Consider the following 22,215-nt stretch of genomic DNA (forward strand, 5'->3'; position numbering starts at 1 on the left):
TTGACCTCTGAACGTTACAGCAGGCTCTGTAGTTGGAAGATAACGATACTAAAACACCAAAGATTGTGTACAAACAAGAAGTTTCACTTTAATACTGTAGGTTTATTTCCATGTTTGGTGCCTATGTGGCTAAAACAAGTGAAGCTGCTTAGTGGGTTGAGTATCCAGAAATGTTACTCAAAAGTAGCGTTACTGAAAAAAAAAACTTAAAAAAAAAAGTTGCTTCAACATTTAATTAACAATATTCAGTAAATTAAAATTTTTAAGTATAGTATGTACAATGCTTATTATACTTTTACTTAATGAGAACATACATTTCTAAATTTGTTTTAAAAAATTTATTGCTATAACTTTTGTCTCTTGTTTGGTAAACAAGATAAATTGTCCAATTAAAATAAGCCTTTATAGTTTTGTTCACCGTGATCAGTCAGTTTTACTGCCGGGATGACGGTGCTACCTGAATAAAATGTAAACGAGTGCATGATTTACGAAGTGACGCTGGAAATTAAATCATTCTAAAAGTTAATTCAGAACTATTTTTCTATTTTCATAATCTTAAACCCCGGAAGCTTGTGCTAATCTCCGCATAGCGTAGCCACGCCCGGGACACTCCCGGTTTAAAAACAAACGCACAAACCTTAGTGGGCTGTCTGCCCTTCCGGAAGGCGGGGTGTGTTTGTTCAGTCAGCCAGCCAGAGCCGCCGCAGGCAGCAGGAGCGGGCGATGATGGAGGGGGGAAGCAGGCTTCCGTTGATGAAGTATGGATCTGTTCTGTCCCTTTTCGTGGTTCTGTTAGCCATCTGGTTCCGTTCACCGCAGAACACAGTGCTGGACGACCGGCTGGACACGGTGCTTTCGTCTCTGCTCCGGGCTGAAAGGAAAGTCGGGGTTAATGACGCCAGACCCAGAGTGGCAGTTGGTAGGTGCGGAGAGCTAGCGACACTAGCTAGGCTGCTGGGGGTTGAAGTGGACACTGGTCATTAATAAACGCTAATTTTAAACATATAAAATACCCGACTTTAAAGTCAGTTTGCTTGAAATTACTGACACAAGTTTTACTTACAGTTTCTGTTAAATCCCAAACAGGGAATTTAGTTAAAGTACTAGTAACTGTATTATTGTAACCTGTCTAATATACGCCATTTATGCGATATTTATTTAATAGTAAAATATAAATCTAGCGAGAATTCTTTAAGTTTTGACCAGTGAAATACTGACAATGAGCGAAAGTTAGATGTTGAGGATTACCATATTGTGGTGGAGTGTAGTCTGTCATGCAGTGCCTTATAAAAACTATTCACACCCCTTAAACATTTTTAAAAAAATCAAATAGTGAAAGTGTGGCATAAATGTACTTCTTATGCAAAACAGCTTCAAGTCTAAAGACCGAAGTTTTTGCTTATTGTTCTGAGCAGAATAGCTCAAGCAGAATGAGATAATATCAACTGTCAACTGGATTGAGGTCTGGACTTTAACTGGGCCATTCTGATCCATTAATATGCTTTGATTTAATTCAGATGTGTCTAAACTGCAGCTTGTGACCCACTGATATTATTAACTGACGTTCTAGTTTTACGGTCTCTACTGCTTATCATTGTATCCTCAATGTTTGGCTGCCTCTGCATCTATTTATATTCAGTACTTTAGCAAACTGGTGTTTTCTTAAATGTGTGATCTAAATAAGATTGAATAAAATGCCACTCTTCCATTAAGAACAAAAAACTAGCAAAAAATGTATGGTATCCACAACAGATGGTTGTGATGTTGATAGATTACCTGAGCAGTTCATCTTCCACAGCTCCTCCAGTTACCATGAGCCGCGTGGCTGCTTCTCAGATTAATGCTATGAAACCATTTTTCATGTCATGCCACTTTAGAAATATGTTTTGTATTGATCTATTACAGAGAACCTCAATGAGATTCATTAAAACCTGTGGTTTCAGCAAGACAAAATGCAAAAAAACAACAAAAAAAACCTCATTGGGTGTGAATGTATTCTCCAAGGCTCTGTGGTAGCGAAGGGAGAAGACAGATGATCACAAATGTTCAGTCACCAGATCCCAGACTGGATCCGCAGCTGGGACAGTCTGTTCTGAAGAGATACCTCCCCTCCTCAAACCATATGGACAGAAACTCTGTGGCTGTCATTAAGCCTCATGTCTTTACATCAATATTTCCCTTTATCTACATTTATTTATTACACACACATGAACAAGGAATGCAAAGGACACATTTTTGTACTACAGTAATCTTAACATCCTCGAAAAGGAGTAGGAAGAAGTAAGAAACGTATGAACTCCTACACCATAAACTCGTATATTTTCAGATGGACCCTCATTATTAAATAAAAGAAACAGGTTAATTAATTTTCCATTTTATCTGGGTTTACATGTGTCTAAGTATATGGATTCATACCCACACACTCATACGCTTTAGCCTCAATTTACATAAACACATTAGTGCTAACTCTCACCAATATCTATATCTTATTAGAATGACCTCCTCATAGTTCCTTTTAAATTGTATTAAATTTTGACTTTATTTTAGCTCCTCATTTAACTTGTTCCATAATTTTACACCATGAATTGAAATACAAAAGCTCTTTCTTGTTGTGTGTATACTACGAATCCTTTATAAATCACAAACACATAAATTGTTGAAGAAGTTACTTTAAAAAGAAGAATCGGGACTCCCAGCACATCAGTTAGCAACTTAGTTTAGTTTCCTGTAAATATGTTGAAAAGTGTCAGCCTGGATGTCTTGACTTAGTTCCAAAAATCCAGTTTTTTAGACTTTGATCAAACTCACTTTATAATCTGTACCTAGCCAACCTTTACCCTGTTTGACAGCAGACTCAGCTGGTTATCATTTCACTCTGACTTTAATGACACGTTTTGCTTCCCAATCTCATGGGGGGTAAATTAATTTCAGATTAAAAAACAATAACCTCACGTAGGACTGAAACAATTAATCGTGATGAATTAATTAATTGTTAACTGGAGTATACAGAGTCAACAAAGGTGATTTGCTGAAAGAAAAAACTACCCAGAGCAGTAAGCCAAAACCGTAAATAAGATCAAATAAAAAGATTTGTGAATATGTTCTACTCAAAACTCTAGTGGCATAGTTTTGGCTTCATCCAGTGCAAATTATGTATAAGAAGGCTTTTATTAATCACCTTTTGCTATCTAACTATTAATAGGTTAATTTAAAAAATAGTCAATAGATCAACCCTACACTGTATTAATGTTAAAGGGCTGAACTTTTCACATTTGGACGGTAGACGTAGTTTATTTTTTGCTGCAGATGTCATTTGCTACAAGAGACCAAGTGTGCACTAACATAATTTTATGCTTTTGCATTTTAGGCAATAAAATGTTTATTTTCTCACTCCAAAAAGAAATTTAATTGTTCATTTGTATTTTTTATGCATTTCCAATATTGTATAAAAAGGCTTAGATGAAAAGTATGCAGAATATCCCTATTTTTTTTATAGATTAATCATCAAAATAATTGATTAATCGATAACTAATTTTTAGCTGCAGCTCTGGTATCATTTAGGGAAACAATATAAATTAGACACTGATTTTTTTTTAAATGTATAACAAGCTGTCATGTTTTAGCAGAAAGCAGTAGAAAACTTAGTTGTGATGAAGCAGAATGACTTTAGAATTGATATTTCAATCTAATTGAAAGATGATCTGACATTTACGTTTTAATTAGTGAAATTAAATCGTGATGTACGTAAATTACACTTTAGTTCAAAGTTTCATTTGCCCTCCATTGTGGCAGGTTGTAATCATTCCGACCACTGAAATCACTTTGCATTAAAGCCTCATATGCCGGGTCACGTGGGTCAGCAGGAAACTGAAATCTGACCCACAACATTTGGGTCGTAAGACGACTAACTACTCTTCCCACTGATCCACTGTCATTCATGTCGCAGCTTTTCTGTAAAACCTACAATTTGCACGACTTTGCTTTTGTTCTTCTTCTCCTCAGTTTACTTCAGTGTTTTTCTCTTCTTCTCTTTTGGCCTCTGTGTGGCTGCTGCAGGGAGAAACGTTGGTGTGTAATTGTATTTCTTCTTCTGTGTCTCCTCCCTCCTCAGGGTTTGGTGGCTGCGTCGACCTCATAGTAGACGGCGTGTCATTCCTAAATAAGATAGGCATCTCTCACACAGACCAGCCATTGCATTATGACTATCTGAAAAATGCTGAACAACTGGCTCAGAGCTTTGCCTACTTCTTTGCGCCAGGAGCTGCTGCAGAGTAAGTAATGTTGGATGGAGAGCAGCATGTTTACAGTAAAAGTTGTGTATACTCCTTAACTGGAGTATACAGACACTATAAAAATACCAGTTTGCTGAAAGAACAACACTAAGAGCAGTTATTAAGCCAAAACGATATAAAAATTATATTTTCAAGATAAAAAAATATTTTTTTCTGTTAATATGTTCAAACCAGAACTAATCAAGTGGCAGTCTTAGCCTGGTTCAAATTATGTATAAAAAAACAAACAACAACTCTAATTTAGCACCTTTTGCTAACCAATCATTAATTGGTTAATCAAAAAAATAATATATTAATCAACAGGTTGGCTCTACAAGTCGAGCAGAAAGAGCTGGGCTTTTCACATGTTGATATTAGACATATTTTTAGCTGCATTATTTGCTACAAATGATCACTAAAGGAATTCTGTTATTACACTTTGGGGAAGAAAATGTTTATTTCTTTATATAGAATGAATTTGAATGGTGCGTTTATTTGCATCTTTTAATGCATTCACAATATTGTATTAAAAAGGCTTTAATCTACACAATTTATTTCTGCGTAATTAATAACTAACATAATAATTGGTTACAACACTAAAACTCAGGGGTGTTGCGTTCCTGCAGGTTTCTCCCTGGTGTATTATAAGCCTGGAGGGCCACCAGGCTTTACTTGTGCCCCCGCCAGGCTAAACATTGCTTAAAATGCTTTTAAAATGTTTGCATTTTTTAAGACTTTATAGTTGGTGTCCAGGTATTAATCTTGCAATCTTTCAATAACACATAATTATCAAGTGATATTTTTTGAATTTTCTGTCAACTTTAAAAAAAATTTAACTCAAAATCACGACGGACTGTTGGATGAATGGCTGCCTGAGCGCCCCAACCACTGAGCTTAGCAAGTTTTCTGTGGGAAACTTTGTTCCTGTAATATAAAACAACCAAGAAAAATAATGTTACAAACTCTTTTAAGTCTTTAGTATTGTCGTTTTACTTTCTTTTCCTGCTCCTGCAGGCGTTTCATGATTAATGAAACCCTCTTCAGTGAGCTGGTGGACGGCGCCCGTGACTTACCTGGAAACAGGTGGGCTGTAGGTGGCAATGCTCCTGTGATGGCCGGTCGCATGGCAACAGAGGGATGTGACGTGTTGTTAGGGGGAAGTTTCAGCACCGATTTCACTGAAGTTTTGTCCCAGCACATTACAGGTAATCTAGATTAAACATGACCTCTCTTTTATGCTTAGTTCTCTTCTAAGTCCATGTTTGTTTTTCTTGCCAGTGGCTGGTAAAGTGATAGATGAGCCAGACATACATCTGATCCTTGAATATTCATCTGGTGCCAGCTGGGGGACGTACACCTCACGCAGAGCAAACAGGTATATTTAACAAGTCTTTAGTGTATTTATATTGGCGATTATCTCATTTAACTTTGCTCACAGTCTTCATAACCAACCTGCACCCTAAAGATAGTTGTTAGCAACTATTGCAAAGTGTTGGAAAATTAAGAAAAATATGTCTGGTTTATTTTTCTGGTGGATCTCTAAGCTTTTTATTTTCTCTTTCTTTCTTAAAATCAGATCTTGTCCAGGTTTGAATTGAGATGCATGCTGTAATTATACATCTGTTGGTAAACATCAGGTTTTCTGCTGTGAATAGCAGAGATTTTGACACTTATGTGTTATATTTTGTTGTTATTAAATCCATTTCATTGCATCTTTGTGTTTTAAGTTGAACACCTGGAAGTATTTAGGTCAGACTGGATTATTTTTAAATGTGCTTTGTAAGTAAACTGGACGTTGCATGTTTTTTTGTAGATATATCATTCACAGTGATGCTCATAACCCCTACTTGGACTCTTTGGAAGAATTTGCTGAGAAACTGGAAAATTTCAAACCTGATCTGCTGGTGGTGGGAGGGCTTCAGATGATGGACAACTTCCCCTTCAATTCAGGTAGGAAAACATGACTGAGTTTGATGATTAGCTGTTCAGATAATCAGCTGCTTCGATTTACTAAGAATACCTGATTCAGATTTATTTGTAAAATTTGTGTTTCACAGACAAACTGGGTTTCAAGTTAGCAGAAGAGTTACTGGGGAAATACAGCTCTGGAAAAACCTTCTGGTTATTCCACCAAATATTTATTTCTGAACTCTTCCTAAGTTTAAACATTACTATTGTTGTTTCTAAAAGAACATGAACTTGTTTTCTTTGCATTATTTGAGGTCTGAAAGCTCTGCATCTTCTTCATTATTCTGACCATTTCTCATTTTCTGCAAATAAATACAAAATTTATGCTTGTAATTTCAGAGACATGCATGTTGTCAGTAGTTCATGGAATAAAAGAACAATGTTCATTTTACCCAACTATATACTAAATCAGAGAAACTGATCGTTTTAAGTGGTCTCTTATGTTTTTCCAGAGCTGTATTTGTCATGACAGCTGAAACAGCAGAAGTTCAAATAGCGAGAAGAACAGGTTAAACCGAACTTTCCTCTCTGAACTGGACGATTTGTACAACAAAACTAGACCCAGATCCAGTTTGACCTTTTGACTGGACTCATGTTCTTTCAGTTCATCAGTTTAAACAAATTCACATCACAGTTTTTTTACTTCCTTCCTTCCTTCACGTCCACTCCTTGCTGCTTGAAGTGCCTTTGAGTCCTCCATGTTGTTTTTGTTCCAGGTGAGCGAGAGGCGGTCCTCTCCCGGCTGGCGGACCTGCTGACCTCCTCGTCACCTCAGATCGGCATCCATTTTGAGATGGCAAGTTTTGTGGACGAGAATATAGTAGACGACCTTCTTCACCATGTCATCCCTCATGTATGTATGAGTGAATATTTAAATGAATGTGTCCATGTTGGCATTTTCAAATACATTATCCAAACATGGAAATCAGAAAGGTCAGTGTGTAGAAAACACTGACGTTAGATTTGTTTATTTAAATCTCCTGATTTAAATCTGCAAGCAAAATAGTCTGAGTCCTTTTCTCAAATGCAGACTGGAAAAAAAGACATAGGATGTGAAAATATGGAGTTTTACAACAAACATGTAATGTTTTTGTTTTTTTAATCTAATTTATATGGTTTAACAACCATATAAAATGATTATAGTATTAAATTTTAAATATAATTTTGTACAGCAAGTTAGTTTTTAGAGAGGTTAAAGGTTTTGTGGCCATTTTTTATTTTTATAAGGCTCTGACGTCATGATACAGGTTTTAGAAACTTTCTGGAGTTTTTTTTTAATATATATTAAATAACAACAAATCCATTTTCTATTCTCTATGAGCTGTAAATTTAACCATCACAAAAAAGTGTTGTTTTTTTATTTTTATTAAACAAACATTAAAGGGGCAGCATTATGTATTTTTTAGGTAATTTGAGCCATTTTATTAAACAATCAAGTAACTATGTTGCCTTTTGGTATAAAAAAGGTGTTTGTACCAGAAACAAGTTAAAAGAAATTTGACTCTTCCTCATTTCAACAATGCTTCTCCATCCATTGATGCCGTTTACTGTCGTTGATGGGAGCGTCGTAGTTTGTATGATGAGATCATTCATATTTATAGTAGAGAAGAGGTGACATGAGATAGAACACTCAGTTTCACAGCTCTGCAGGTAAACGGGATTTCACTATTGTAAAACAAACATTTCAGAATTTACATTTTCAACAGTTTCTGACGTCCTAAATTAGCAGTTTTGTGCATTTTCTCTTTTTTTGTTTTAAACCCAAACAAAAATCAGCTACATTTTATAAACATTTCCATGACTTTTTACATTCACACGTTGAAATGTAGCCTTCTGTTTAATAGTTACCTAAATGAACATCAGACATGTTCCCGTCCAGAATGTCTTTTTGTTTCCACCGACTTCATTTTTTCCACTTCCACACCAAAGAGTTCTCATTAGTGGAATCTGATCTGAGTTCAGATCAGATTTCTCGTTTCTAAGCAGCCGATCACCGATCAGTAATCCCCTTTAAGCATTGATCTCAATTCTTCTTTTCCAGGCAGACTCTTTAGGCATGAATGAACAAGAACTCCCTAATCTTCTCAGCCTACTCAAAGGCTCCAACATCACGGTGCTGTCGGACCCAAACCCTCGCGTAGCGACCGTCCTTGACCAGATGAGGGAGGTTTACCGCATCCTCAACCAGCGCTACCAGGCTGCTAGCTCAGGCGGCGCCACCAGCGGCAGTAAATCAAAGGGTAAGCCTCTGACTCGCCTCCATGTCCACACTCTGGCCTTCCAGGCCATGATTGTGACACACGGCTCTCAGTGGAAGAACACCATGTCCGCCACCGCCAAGGCCTCGCTCACAGCGAACCGTCACGTCTGCGGCTCAAACGACATCGACCTGAGCAAAGCCAGGCTCATTATGGACGACTCGTTCTCTGTCAGCCACCGCGAGGGCAGCCAGCGCATCCCGCTGCTGGAGAGCCGGCCCGTCAGCTGCTGGGATGAGGACGACTACCAGATCTGCGTGGCGCCGGTGCTGGTGTGCACCGACGTTTATCAGACTGCGGGTGGAGGGGACAACGTCTCCGCTGCCGGCTTGGTTCTGCAGATTTAAAGAGGGACACCAAATCGTCCTTTTGACTCTCGAGTCTCGGTGTGTTGCACCCGATCCTTCAGGTACTGACATGGCTGCACAGCTAACGCTATCATTAAATTTGCAGCTCTGGGCCCAAACTGAAAATAAGTCATTGTTATTACTTCAGAGTCGGATCATGCATATTTCTGTAGCTGACTCTGTTCTAACTTCCAAACGACATGCAATAGAAAATCACTAAATGTTAAATTGTAGTTTTCTTTCTAATCCAACTGGATTAGTCTCACTGATTCACTGTCCTTCAATATTGAAACTTAGTAGCTACACTTTTTCCGTTTAGCTAATTTTTAACAATAAAACATTCATAAAACAGTAAATGTTTCATCATCCGACTCTGGTGATTTTAATGATTTGTCCTTTCATTTCTCTGAGGCCTTAAAAAACTTGACACTTGTTCTGGATGAGATGAAGAGGTTTGGATGTGATCAGATGTTTTTGTTGCACCACTCAACTTTTGTTATGATTTTTGACCAAGATTTGCACACGCAGCTTTTGTAGGATCAGTTGTATTTGTATTTCAACCTGGAGCGCAGCTATGCAGTTAAGAATCTGAAATAATTAAATCTGTGTCTTTGGCAGGATGTGATTTACAAATGCCTCACTTGCCTTTTAGCAAATAATTCATCTTGTAGAAACGTCGAGTTTTGAGTGAAAAACTGCTGGATTCAAACTGTTGATGCCTCTTCTCTCTGCTTCCTCGGTCTCTGAGGTAAAACGCTCCCGTTTCCCTGTATATGTGAAAATTGTGCGTCGTGGTTTTGGTATGTTTGTGTTTGGACTGTAATTTCTCTGTAGTTCAGTTGCAGTGAAATAATGCAAAAATAATGTGGAGTCACGTTTGGTTGCTGGATGTAATGACTTATCTCTGCGGCTCTTTCAGTTTTATCCCTCCATCACTTTGCTTACTGCTTGTTTCGGACCAAATCTCTCATTACAGTTCTGGTTTAAGCAGCTCATCTTTAGTTATTTTTTAGGTTTAACGGGACATTATATTCTGTATAACTGACGTCAGTGGACCATTCATAAAATATATATTTATATGTTTAGTTCCCATCTGGGATTGGATGTTCTCAACTTACCTCATTACATTTATTTTGTTTTTATTTACTAATGCAACTGAACTTTAATTGAAATGAAGCCAACTCTACTATCTTCTCACTATGTAGAAATCAAACATTCCAGCTGCTGCTGTTTGTTCTCTTCTCTCAGATTGAAATGTGTTTCATCCCTATAGCTTAACATAGAGTTTCTTTTCTTGGTTAAAAATTACTACTTTGTTTGTTTTTTGTTTTTTCAAAAACCACTTTTTATGTGGAACACATGGTTTTTGTTACATTGTACGAGGTCAGAAATTCAGGAAAGTGTGGAAATCTCTTTAAATCTTGTGCATTTGTTTTGCTTGTAATTGGTGGATCTGAGGGTAAATGAGCCTTATTCTGTTTTCACTGCTGGTGTTTGATAAAATCAGGATGTTTTTTACAGCCTGTTTCTGTGGATTTCTGTTTGAAGTTTCTGTATTTGTCTTAAACTGTGATTTAAATGCTAATTTGGCAGTGGATGGAAACACTGCAGCATGCTCAGTGAGGGAACCGTTTGTTTGTCGCAGCACTTATCTACGCATTGGATAAGTGGGGTCATTCATGTGTGTTCTGCAGCTGTGTGTAACTGCTTCATGCATGTTGAGTCATTGCAGAATCATCTCTGATAAAATGCTGATCAGCAATCATTGCTTTGTTTTGTTATTTAATTATGACACATCACAGCTTCTTGATGATAGAGCAGCACAATGACATTTGTTATCTTCTCATCCTCATGTAGCTAAATCATTTCATGCCGACTTTAACGTTAGTTTCACCATCGACTTGCTTTACCAACTCACCTCACCTTTAACCTTTGGATTAATGATAGTCCAGTACAAGATTCTGACTGTATGATCATCTTGACCACAGTTTCACTGTGTTTACACAACATTTTAAATGTAAATCTGTAATCTAATTACTTTAGAACAATCAGATGTTAATTTGTTGAAACTGTCACTGTGACAGTATGAAATGGATAAAGTCGAGCTCTTCTCTCAGTGCTAAGTAGAAACAACCAATCAGAGCCAGAAGGCGGGTCTTAGCGCTGTTAATCACCCCTCTGTGTGTCTGCTACTCAGCTTCTTCTTGACAGCAGAACCTGTTGTATATGCGAAGCTAGTTAGCATGGCCACCGATGATGGAGGATAAACGGTTTCCCTGTAATGGTAAGTTGTTTCTCTGGTATTAGCACACTGAGTAGCGAGTACAGGAGGGTGATTGACTGCACCAATAACTTCCTCCTGGCTCTGACTGGTTGTTTTTGGTCGGGAGAGATGCATTTCTTCAGACAGTAACAGCAGCTCCAGGAGGAGGTTGATCTTTTCAGATTGGCTGTCACAACATAAGGACAGTTTTAACAAATATGTGAAAACATTTATTTAAAATAAGTTACATATTGAAGCTTTAATTGAAATCCTTAAAGCAGCATTATATCTGCTATAATATAAAATTATTACATCCATTACATGTTTTTTGATATCAAATATACAGACTAAAAAAGGATAAACAATTTTAAATGTACTCAGGAAAGGTAAAGTAATGTAATTTTATTTAAATAGCACATTTTCAGCAACAAGGCAATTCAAAGAGCTAAAGCTTAGGACTTTCTGTCTTGACAGATTTTTAAAAGCCAAGATGCTCACTAACTTTTGACGATGACAGTTTGAAGGAACAAACACACCAGTAGATGTGGTAATAAAATATAAGCTGGTTATATTTCTCTGCCACTTCCTCATAAAGGAATGAGATCTTAGTTTAGCGACGCTGCAGCACTTTTTCTGACATTCATTAAAATTACTTTTAGCTGTTAGAAAGCAATAATGGAGCTTCACCCACTGAAGACTGAAGATGAGGTGGATGAGGCTTTTACTGTTTCGGCGCTGCCTTTACTCTATATATGCTCCAACTACAGTGTTGAAAAGAACATTTCCACTGTAAAACAAGCTCAGTGTAAAATGTTCTGCAGAGGTTGCAAGATGTCTTGCTATTTTAAGACCCAGTCTGTCTCCCAGCATCTATTTTGAGCCCACAGCCTCCGTCAAAGTGCAGCTCTGACCAACTCAGAACCTGAACACAGCCTGGATTATCTCCATATCATCAAGTCCAGTACACATTTACTGGCACAATATTATTTAATGAAATAGTGAGAAAAAGAATTATTTCTTAAGTTTTTCTAACACACAGTGACTCTTTCTACTTGGGAGCGTCAGCAGTGAGTTTGTTGATCAACTTGTCGTAATAAATGACGTTCTCCTTCCGATTGGTGTGTACTGTTAGCATCTCGTCCATCTCCTCTTGAGTGAAAGGCTCACCTGGTTAAAAAAAAAAAACACAAAAATGTGCAAAATGTTTTTCAATAAAAAATATACTAAGACTGAATCCACTCTCCATAACTAGTATTAGCTTCTGTTTCCTCTTGAAATTTTTGTTTTACCTTCCTCCATCATAAGCTTTGTCAGCTCTTCGGGTTTGAGGAAACCTTTCTGCTCTTTGTCAAGAACCTGGAAACAGTTTACAGGTTACTATTGTTGCTTGTGTGAAAATGTGAATTCTTGAGAAAGTTTCAAGAGCTGCTTCAGAGAAACAAACAGGGTGAGGAAGAAACAGCCAATTTCACCTTAAATGCCTGAAATATTTTGCTCCTGGGGATGGGAGGAAACCTAACAGACACAACAAAGCACCAGTTACTTTTCTGCAAATACGTCACACATGATTAGTAATACAGAGACTACACAGGAGTCATTCTGATTTACAATGAAAATTTAAAAATAACTTACAGCCAGGGCACTTATAGGGTGCGTTCACACTGCAGCCTGAAGTGACCCAATTCCGATTTTTTTGACGTAATGCGACCTGTATCCGATCTTTTCATGGCAGTGTGAACAGCACAGGTCGGATTCTTTTTCGAATGTGACCCATATCCGATACGTATCCGATTCAAATGCGACCTAACGTTCAGGTCGCATTCATACGAACTGAACGTCACTGTTTCTCAACAAATCTCACTATTCTGCGTCCTGATAAGCGCAAGCGGGAATTAAAACAACAACCACGATGGAATATATGAGGATTAAGTTGTTAATATGCTGCTCCGGCCGGACAACAACTTCAAATATGTAAGCTAAGCTCCACCGTTAGCCTCCATGTTTACTTCCGCAAACACTGAGCACTTCTTCTTTTTATGGCGGTTGGCAGAACACTTAGAACGCTGACGCTATTGCGCCCTCTACTGCACATGCGGGACACTTTCAGGTCGTTTGCCCGTTTACACTGCAGAACGCATACAGGTCGCATTTACTGGCAGTGTGAACGGCCCCGGCAAAAAAATCGGAATTGCCAAAAAATCTGAATTGGGTCACTTCAGGCTGCAGTGTGAACGCACCCATAGTATTCTTACATCATCAGCATCATTGTGGATTTAAAATATTATCTTTATAAAAAGAATTGCTTGAAAAAAAGGACTCTTACCTTTTAGGCTTTCTTTTATTTTATGTACTTTGTGTTTAGGTTTATTTTGTTCTACGTTATTTTGTGAATAAATGTTGCACATTTTAACGAAAAGACAAAACATGGATAGATGAACAATTATTTTAAGAGTTGTTCAGTGTGAAAACAGTTCCACAAATCTCTAATTATTCTAAAGTTTTTGAACCGCCGGATTACAGATCTAAGTTTAATTTTTATATACTTTACGGAATAAAAATATAAAGTTTCTGACAAAGCTTCAAATATTAATGTTCACAGGTGATTAGTTCATGAGAATAACATTGAATCTAATTTTATGTAAGACATCTGGACAAGAGGAAATTTACTGTTTTGTGAAAAAATATGCATCCATCGTCTGTCTAAAGATCAGGCCAAGAAAGAGAAGGATTTAAATCATAAATCAGCTGTTTTTCTGTCACCTGAGACTGGAGGCTCAACATATACTTCTAAGAGTTTGTGAATAACCAATATAAACACTTGATAACAATAAATGCAATAGTAGATGGTGCAAGATTCTTTAACATGAAAAATACTAATTGAAAAACACATTTGTAGAAGAAAAGCATTTTATCTAAGGAACCTAATCACTGTCCATTCATAACAAAATAGATTTTTGTGTGTTGGCTGGTGATGGTGATTAAAAATAACTGTAATCGAGTTAATTATTAAGGAGTTTCATAGTATACAAACAAAAAATCTGCATCAAAATCTGAATGCTGGTGTCATGGAGCCAACATGAATTGTCTTACTTGTTCTCCAACAGGACTTTGGCCATAGCTGGCAGGAACTTATCTAGATGTACAGTTCCTGAGGAATTTTCTTCCACCTGGGTGGACAGAACAAGACACCTGGGTTTTACTCTTTAAACTTTACACCAGAACTTTTGCATATTAAAGGTCCACTATTATGCTAATTTGGGTATTTCCTGCATCTAAAAACAATCCAAGAGCTAAACAATAACAACAAACACCCAATTGTTTTTTTTGGAATAAGTAAATATTCTTCTGGTGTCTGCACAAGAGCCCCTGTTTCAAAAACCTCTAAGTTGTTGTGTCACAATCTGTTACCTAGGAACCTTAAATGCCTGAAGTGGAGCTCCACCCACTTCATTTAAGACGCTAAGCTACCGCTGCTATGGCTTCTGGAAAAGGAAAATGTTTTTGTGCGGTCCATGCATTTCTCTCATTCATGGAGAACAGAGCTGCCTGGCTTCATTTTATTTTTGCCTGCAATGTCCCTGCGATGCTGCCAAAGAAAGTTGTCGTTTGCTCAAATCATTTTAGGAAGAAGTCCTCAAACAACTACCAACATTACAGGACAGGATTTACCAAAAATACTTGGACTGAAGGAAAGTTCTGTTCATGTTCGTCACAAACCTACAGATGATGGTGATGTAAGTACAAAATGATGTTTTGTGTGCCTTGTATTGTTCAGCACAGACATGAGTCGTCAGTTAGCATAAGCTAACGCTGTGGTTGCTAAATGACGCCTTTGCTGGTCCTGACTGTGTCTCACGTTACGCTACAATATCTGCGCATTTACTAGCAGAATTGTAGTAAAGTTAAAACGATCGTTTATATTAAAAAGATTCAATGCTTGGGAAAACATGTCGGACATTACCGACATTGTCTGATTTATTTTTTTATTTTTTATTTTTTCTACATGTTGAGAAAAGTGCTTCTCCTCTAACTTCGGGAATTTTAGAAAAATGCCGCATTTGAGGGAAAAAAAACAACAACATTTTTGTGCTGAATTACTGGCTTTTGGAACAAAGATGTAAAGTTGTACTACTGTGCTTCTGCTTGAAGCCATTTTCATACATCTGAGGTAAACACGTGAGTTGGGAGGGCGTGGCTAGCAGCTTCTCATTTACATAATCGTGATTAGTTAATTTGTGTATGAAAAGAGTAAACATAAAGACTGCTCTGACCTCGGCTATAAATTCACGTATGTCTAGTTGAGTGGGGAAGCAGTCCAGAGAATACATAATGGTACCAATCTCCCTGGAAAACAGGCACATAATGAGAGTTAGAAAGAAGCATTATATCTGCTTAGCTTGATGCAGAAACTGCACTATTTTCTGACCTAGTTTGGTTTCAAGCTTTTTAAAAAATAGTTACCGACAAGGTAAAAAGGAGACCTACTTACTCTTTCTACCTTTAAGTTCAGGAGATTTTCCAAACACTTAATTATCCCAATTTATAGATGTGTTCTTACTGATGACAAAATGCTATCATTTCAGTCATAATCATCAAAACAAATATAAATTAAATCTTAAATGTGTATCTGTGTCTAATGAATATGAGCTTCAATATTTAAATTGAATAACTGAAATACCATTTTATTATTATTAGTTATGTTTGTACTTTTTAATAATTGTACATTAATTATTACTTACCGGACGTCCACCATGTTTTTGGACTCGTAGTCAAACGGCTCGAAGGCGGCCGTTATCTTCCTGTGAATAGCCAAAATGTTTTCGTTTTCTGAAACAAACAGAGCCGAATAACGAAAGCTGTTGTTAATACACCTCTAACAAACTAAGCAGGTCCTGCGGTACTTCTAAATCTGTAGGTTGACTCCATTAAACAGTACGAACCTTCACTTTCGTCCTCCGCCATCTTTCAGCTTGTTTTCCTGTTGCCTAGCAACCGAACGTTACCAGTTTATTCGGTTTGCGAGGTAACGTTAATGTCACAAAACGATTAAATAAATAAAGTGAAATATGAAAAACGTTTGAAGCAATCACTTTTTAAAAACGGTCCGTATAAGCTGCTTGGACTTTTATTTTAAAAATACTTGTAATCTTATATATTACTTTTTACTTATAAATGTTAACGATATTAACCAAAATATAAACACAATTAGACCAATAGGACACAAAGAAATAAAAGAAACATTTTCTTTATTTTTAAGACAGTATATGCCTTTAAACTAGATTTAAAAAGTAAATAAATCATTTATAAATTCAGTTGATTTACAATTTACAAACAACATTTTCCCGCAAACATTTTGAATCAACTGCTAAAAAAAAATTACAATTTCTGTTATTTCAACCGGTCATTCTGAATGCAATAACAAAGATGAGCATTTTCAGAAAATTTGTGTTGATTTAATTTATGGCACATCACCAGTGTATTTAAGCACACTGGATTTACTAAACTAACTATATGTCAAAGCAGTGTAAATAAATGAGTGTAAATAACAGTCTAATTGCACTCCTTGGGCATAATAGTTAAATACCAAACAGATAATAATAGCTCCAAACAATATCAAATCCCGTCAGATGTGGATTTTGATGTAGGGAATGTGACTCATTGACCATGACAAAAAGGCTTTTTGTTTTTTATTTTCCTATTTGCATTGTCAGAAATCATCTTTTGTCAGTTCGGTTAAGATATCTAAAATAAAGATACTGTCTTTGTCAGGGGAGTGAATGTGTTTTTGGTTGTATGCAAAGGAAAAACTGAAAACAAACTAATCCAGGATTCATTCATTCAACCACCACTTCAATTTTATCCGAAATAGAATATCTGTCAACATTAAGGATGTGAAAGAATATAAATAACTGACATATCTATATTTATTGTATTCTAACATGTGAGAACAAACTATTTTTGTGAAATATTTCTGCCAATCATACCATTTTAATTTATGGAAAGCATTATGAGTTTAATTTAAAACCTCTACCTTTGTAAAAGCTGTGGGAATTATTTTATTCGTAGAAAGAATGTGACAGAAAGCCATTGAAGAGGCCCAGTATTTTAACAGCCATTTGTTAAAATATGCTTAGAGACTCGTATAAAAAAAAATACAATTTACAGTGATAAATTTATAATTTATATTTTATCTTTAAAAGTTTTTTCTGCAGCAGGCTAAATGGTAAAGTGGTTAATATTTATATTTCTGGTTGTCCTTGATGCACAGGGGCATGGTGGGTTTCTGCTAGCACATTAGGAAGTTCTTGATCTTGATGTTCCTCTGTTTGCTTTATGGGTTCGTCCTGAAGCGTCATTACGTCCAGTTGCTGCTCGCCTTTCTGCTCCATTGCTCCTGCATTCGACTCCACAGTAAATGTGTTTGATTGCATGTTCTCTTCTGCCAACTCCTGCTCTTGATGAGGAGTTTGGTTGTTGCTTGAGCCCTTTAAAGTAGATGGAGGTAAACAACGTCACTTCAAAAAATATTGTAAAAAAAAAATCTATCAATCAGGATGTAACAGTAAATCATTGGAGGAAATATCGAGGACATTAACAGCTGCTACAATTATTAGTATTTTAATCAGTTATATTAGTTTTTAAGTGAATGTTTGATTTTCTTTTGTTATGGTGACTCACTTTAGCTAGTTTAGCTACGTCGCTAGTGCTAATACTAAAGCATGCTAGTAGCCTTTACTGGTCACACAGCAAAAAATAAAAATCTTATTTCAAGTAAGATTGAAAGTATTTGATGAAAAGGATACTCAAGTATCTTTTGACATTTAAACTTTAAAGTTGAATTAAATGTTGAAAGCTTACATAATAATTGTATTTATTGTAGTATTCACAAATATTTGATACTTTTAAATATTTAAAAATTTAATATTTGATTTAATTTAAACTCATTTAAATTAAATATTTAAATATTCAATAAAATGAAAATAATTCACATGAATAATAAAATTAAAAAATAACAAAATTAGGCAAAAGAAACATTTTCCAAATCAATTTCTTTCAATAAAACATATGAAGCTAATAAAACCTGCAGGTGTGTGTCTTGTGAATTTTTGTTTAAAACATGTTTATTCTTCATTCAGTGAAGTTTCTCACAGTGGACAGATTATCGATACTTCACACTAAAATTACTCAAGTGAAAAAGTACAGCCTTGTAAAAAGTAAATTTTTTCCACAAAGTCACTCAAGTAAATGCAACTGAATACATGTAACTAGTTACTACCCAACTCTGCTAATAATGCAGCTTCTAAAGACAATTAGAGGTAGTTTCTTAAATATAGCAACTTTCAGATTTTTAAATTAAAAAAATATTACAGATGAAACAATGTGTGCATGTTACGTAAATTTTGCTAACTGTCACAGTTTATGCTGTCGGTTTACCTGTGTGTTAATAAATGAAGGCGACAGCAGCTCTGAAGGGTCCAGCAGGCCATCCTGGTTTAGATCCTGAGTTTGTAGTAAGAAATCCACCATGGACACCACCTGAATCCAGAAGGCACGAAAAGAAAAGACACGTTTATAAAAAGCAGCCAAAGAACCCTGAAGGAGGTATTTACAAATACACACAAATACTACAGACTACTGCCTAAAAAACCCAAGAAATGTTAAGAAAGACTAGTGGCTTAAAAAAAAAAAACAACACACTGACTCAGTCACTTCAGCTTACATGCTCATTGGCCTCTGGTCCTAGTGCATGATGGGAGTTGTAGTCAGAGAGCAGCTTCATGATCTCCAAGCCATCCAAGAATCCGCTGCGATCATAATCGTAGAGACGAAACAGGAAGAACACCTCTGAAGCAAAACAGAGAAGACGCGTTGTATACTAACGTTCATTTAAATTTCACTTTGAAAAAGTATTTAGAAAAAACTCATTTAACAAAAACAACTTTCTGTGCCAGGATGAGGTGGTTTTTGGCCATACTGAAATAAATTTATTTTGCAAAACTACAGTGGAAACACTTTTTCGCATCATGTGAGACATGATCAACAGCTGGATGTTACTACTGTTGAAAACAGCAAAGAAGACAACAGGAAGTGACAGGAGGATGATGGTTTGTTTTGACTTTTGAAACTCAGAAATATCCATGTTTTTTTTTTTCTGGGAAATTTCTGAGATCAATCGTAAAATTTCAGATTTTTTTTTTTTTTTGGGTGGAAAGTTACTCTTTTTGTAACTGCCCAAATACGATATCGTAGGATGGTGAAACAAAAAAATGTTAAAGTTGCTTCAGGTCCAATCAGTGATATAATGGGGAACAATCAAATCCATGACCAGAGAAATTTGATATGTTGCTTTTACTTCTTCAGTTAAATCACTAAAATAAGTTACCCTTTCAGTAATTCAGTGATTTATTGATCCATATGGATCAATAAATCCATACAGATTTATTGATCCATATGGATCAATAAATCCATACGGATCAATAAAACCTACTGCAAACAACAGTTTGCAGTAGGTTTCGTCTACCTTGCTCCCAGGAAGTGATGTCAGGACTTCCCTGGCTGTTGCGTAGACTTTGCTGAATGTAGCTCTGCAACAACCTGCGATTACAGAGTTTTACAAAACATCAGGTGGAAATAACAGAAAGTAAAAGATAAAAATAGAAAAAAAATTAACTGGTGAAATTATTATTAAAATAAAGATGTGAACTGGGAATATTCATATAATAATAATTAAAACAAAGTCTGGTGTTTCTCCTCCTGCAGTCCTTATCAGAGTTTGGCTCTGGCCACATCAGCAGCAGAAACCGAAGTCCAGAGTGACGAGACAGAATCTGCTCAGTCCACTGTAAAAAATTAAACACTGAGCCTGTGGGGTTTGTATAAGGCTGCAATAATTTCAGTTATTGATTAATGTATTGACTATTTGACAATCGATTAATCAGATAAAACCAGGTACTTTGTGCACATTTTTTATTTAAGCCTTTACAATATTACAATGGCAGATAAACAATTAAGTTCATAAAATGGCAATAAAATAGGAATTTTATTGCCTAAAATGCAATAACATAACATTCCTTCAGTGTATGCTTGATATTTTGGAGGAAAACATTCATCTAGACTGAAAAAAATAAATAAAATACTTCCTAGAATCAACATGTGAAAAGCCCAAGTCTTTTAACATCTTTCCTAATATCCTTTAATTTTTGTTTTATTTCATATTTTTGGATTAACCGATTAATAAATTAATAGCAAAAGGTGGTCAATAAGGGCTTTTTTCTCTTTTTTTACTGAATTTGTATCAGATGAAGCTAAAACTGCCACATGAATAGGAAAACATTTACAAAGAAGGACTTTTTAATCTTAAATGCAAAATATATAATTTTTTTTGAACACTTTTAGCTTAATTACTCCTTTGAAAATGTTGAGCTCTCAGCAAATGTTTCTTGAGTCTGTATACTACAGTTAAGTACTAAATTAGTTGACGATTAATTGATGATTAATCTGATTAATCGTTCCAGTCTAAGTTTTATGTTGTATCAACATTAGAAAGCAATCTGACGAAAACAATGGCTGATGATTTTATTTTATGTTGGGTTTTGATTGCTAGCAATGATGTAAAACCTTAATAGTGCGGCTGGAGAAAACGAGTGGTGATGTGGGCATAAACTTGAAATGGACTTTCTTAGAAAGCTAATTTCTGACTCGGAGTGAGGTCGCAGTTGATCAGCTGGGCCTCGATTGAAAGCTTCTCACCTGCGTTCCTCTTCTCCAGAGCCGAAGGGGTTGATCAGTCCTGGAGGGGGATGGACATCCGATTCTTTCCTGAAGGACGAACAAATGACAACAAAACAAAAACAACACATTAAAGTAGATTTATGACGTGTTGAGTGTTATTTATTTTTAATCCAACTAGAGCACATGTGTCAAACTCAAGGCCCACGGGCCACATGTGGCCCGCCATGTCATTTTATGTGGCCCACCCCAGCATTATATAGGCCGATGATTGACTTAAAATAGGTTTTGAGCATGAATTGACTAGAAACTACATCTCCCACAATGCATTCCGATTGTTACCAGCCAACATTACGGCTTCTCGCCACTAGAGAGCAGCAGAGTCACCTTAAGTTGCTTATTGATTTTCCCAGTGAATAAAACTGAGACATCGACAAGCTAACATCAAAACGTCCAAGAAAAGAAAAATCGATTTACAAGTAAGACTGTGAATGAAGATGTGTGTGAGTTGGTCTCAGGGCGGCAGGTAGCGCTAGACTTTTTTTTGTTATCCGTTATCTTGACAACATAAAAAAATATATAAAAAAATAAAAATAAAAAAATTCGGTCATGTACTATTTTTATCCGTGAAATTACAATCATATTAACATCGGCTATTTAGTCGCATTTTATGCGGTTTAGTCAATGTTCACCGTGAATCCAGATCCCTTCACAGATTAAGCAGATAAATGTATCTACATTTTTCTCCGTAGTGACAAAAAAACCACTGACTGAGGCCCCAATAACTTTTATTAAATTAAATTAAGCGACTTCACTTAAATTAGCATCACTTCACCCGCTGGGGTCTGAACGCACATCCTCCTGGTTCCCATCTGCAGAAAAATCTGCAGTAATTCATCAGTCAGTTGGATCTGTCTGATCCAAACAGATCAACTGAACTTTGTGAGTGTTTTACCCTGCGCGGTCCGGTGTGCGCTTTTAGCAGGAATTTTTTTTTTTTTTTTTTTTTTGCGTGGTTTCACTTCTCCGAAACGGACAGATGTTACGTCTGCAGCTCCTCCAGAGCGCCGCTCTCCTGGGTAACGAGCACCAAGAAGGCTCCATTTCTTAAAGCCTTTCTAATTCCGCAGTGGTTGAGCAGCGGACTGCGCATGTTACAGTCTAACTTTTGCATCGTCATTTATTTCCTCAAGATAAACTGCCGTTTCCTCAAATGGATTAACACAACGTTGCATTCTCTTTAGTTTTCTCTGGTCTGTAATGGAGACTTGAATTTAACTCGCCATTTCAACCAAAGGTTTGTAATGAGCTTCCTAGCCATTTTTTATTTGTAAGTATTGATTTTATTTTTTAATTGCAAAGTGTTGATTTTATTTTTT

The 22,215-nt window shown here is 36.3% G+C and overlaps 3 protein-coding genes across 3 annotated transcripts in view; 1 reads left to right on the forward strand and 2 right to left on the reverse strand.

Moving 5' to 3' along the window:
• Nucleotides 1-655: 655 nt before the first annotated feature.
• Nucleotides 656-10,609, forward strand: adpgk2 (ADP-dependent glucokinase 2). Its single transcript, XM_007549751.2, has 7 exons — nucleotides 656-919; nucleotides 4,112-4,271; nucleotides 5,286-5,476; nucleotides 5,550-5,646; nucleotides 6,085-6,221; nucleotides 6,956-7,092; nucleotides 8,281-10,609. Exons 1-7 carry the CDS (start codon nucleotides 724-726, stop codon nucleotides 8,842-8,844), a joined length of 1,482 nt encoding a protein of 493 aa, XP_007549813.1. The 5' UTR covers nucleotides 656-723; the 3' UTR covers nucleotides 8,845-10,609.
• Nucleotides 10,610-12,075: 1,466 nt separating this feature from the next.
• Nucleotides 12,076-16,143, reverse strand: drc8 (dynein regulatory complex subunit 8). Its single transcript, XM_007549752.2, has 7 exons — nucleotides 16,048-16,143; nucleotides 15,847-15,934; nucleotides 15,379-15,451; nucleotides 14,198-14,274; nucleotides 12,580-12,622; nucleotides 12,397-12,463; nucleotides 12,076-12,274 (listed from the first exon to the last, which is right to left on the reverse strand). Exons 1-7 carry the CDS (start codon nucleotides 16,067-16,069, stop codon nucleotides 12,156-12,158), a joined length of 489 nt encoding a protein of 162 aa, XP_007549814.1. The 5' UTR covers nucleotides 16,070-16,143; the 3' UTR covers nucleotides 12,076-12,155.
• An 872-nt stretch (nucleotides 16,144-17,015) lies between these two features.
• cgref1 (cell growth regulator with EF-hand domain 1) overlaps nucleotides 17,016-22,215 on the reverse strand; it is an 11,740-nt gene continuing 6,540 nt past the window's right edge. The window contains exons 3-7 of the mRNA XM_007549753.2: nucleotides 20,858-20,926; nucleotides 19,629-19,702; nucleotides 18,828-18,952; nucleotides 18,542-18,643; nucleotides 17,016-17,592 (exon numbers count right to left, since the gene is read on the reverse strand). Coding sequence (XP_007549815.1) covers nucleotides 17,347-17,592; nucleotides 18,542-18,643; nucleotides 18,828-18,952; nucleotides 19,629-19,702; nucleotides 20,858-20,926 — 616 coding nt within the window. The 3' untranslated portion in view covers nucleotides 17,016-17,346. The remainder of the gene's footprint in view (nucleotides 17,593-18,541; nucleotides 18,644-18,827; nucleotides 18,953-19,628; nucleotides 19,703-20,857; nucleotides 20,927-22,215) is intronic.

The sequence above is a fragment of the Poecilia formosa genome, unplaced genomic scaffold (assembly GCF_000485575.1).
Source record: "Poecilia formosa unplaced genomic scaffold, Poecilia_formosa-5.1.2 Scaffold33, whole genome shotgun sequence".
In the NCBI taxonomy this organism is placed as follows: Eukaryota; Metazoa; Chordata; class Actinopteri; order Cyprinodontiformes; family Poeciliidae; genus Poecilia; species Poecilia formosa.

What these genes read in the sequence shown, in the direction of transcription:
- drc8 (XM_007549752.2), bottom strand. Translation starts at nt 16,069, where the DNA reads ATGGCGGAGGACGAAAGTGAAG. An exon ending in AAAAACATGGTGGACGTCCG is followed by an intron (nt 15,452 to 15,846) that starts GTAAGTAATAAT and finishes CCTGTTTTCCAG; the next exon opens with GGAGATTGGTACCATTATGT. An exon ending in AAAGCTTATGATGGAGGAAG is followed by an intron (nt 12,275 to 12,396) that starts GTAAAACAAAAA and finishes TTTTTTAACCAG; the next exon opens with GTGAGCCTTTCACTCAAGAG.
- adpgk2 (XM_007549751.2), top strand. Translation starts at nt 724, where the DNA reads ATGATGGAGGGGGGAAGCAGGCTTCCGTTGATGAAGTATGGATCTGTT. An exon ending in ACCTCACGCAGAGCAAACAG is followed by an intron (nt 5,647 to 6,084) that starts GTATATTTAACA and finishes GTTTTTTTGTAG; the next exon opens with ATATATCATTCACAGTGATG. An exon ending in TTCACCATGTCATCCCTCAT is followed by an intron (nt 7,093 to 8,280) that starts GTATGTATGAGT and finishes CTTCTTTTCCAG; the next exon opens with GCAGACTCTTTAGGCATGAA.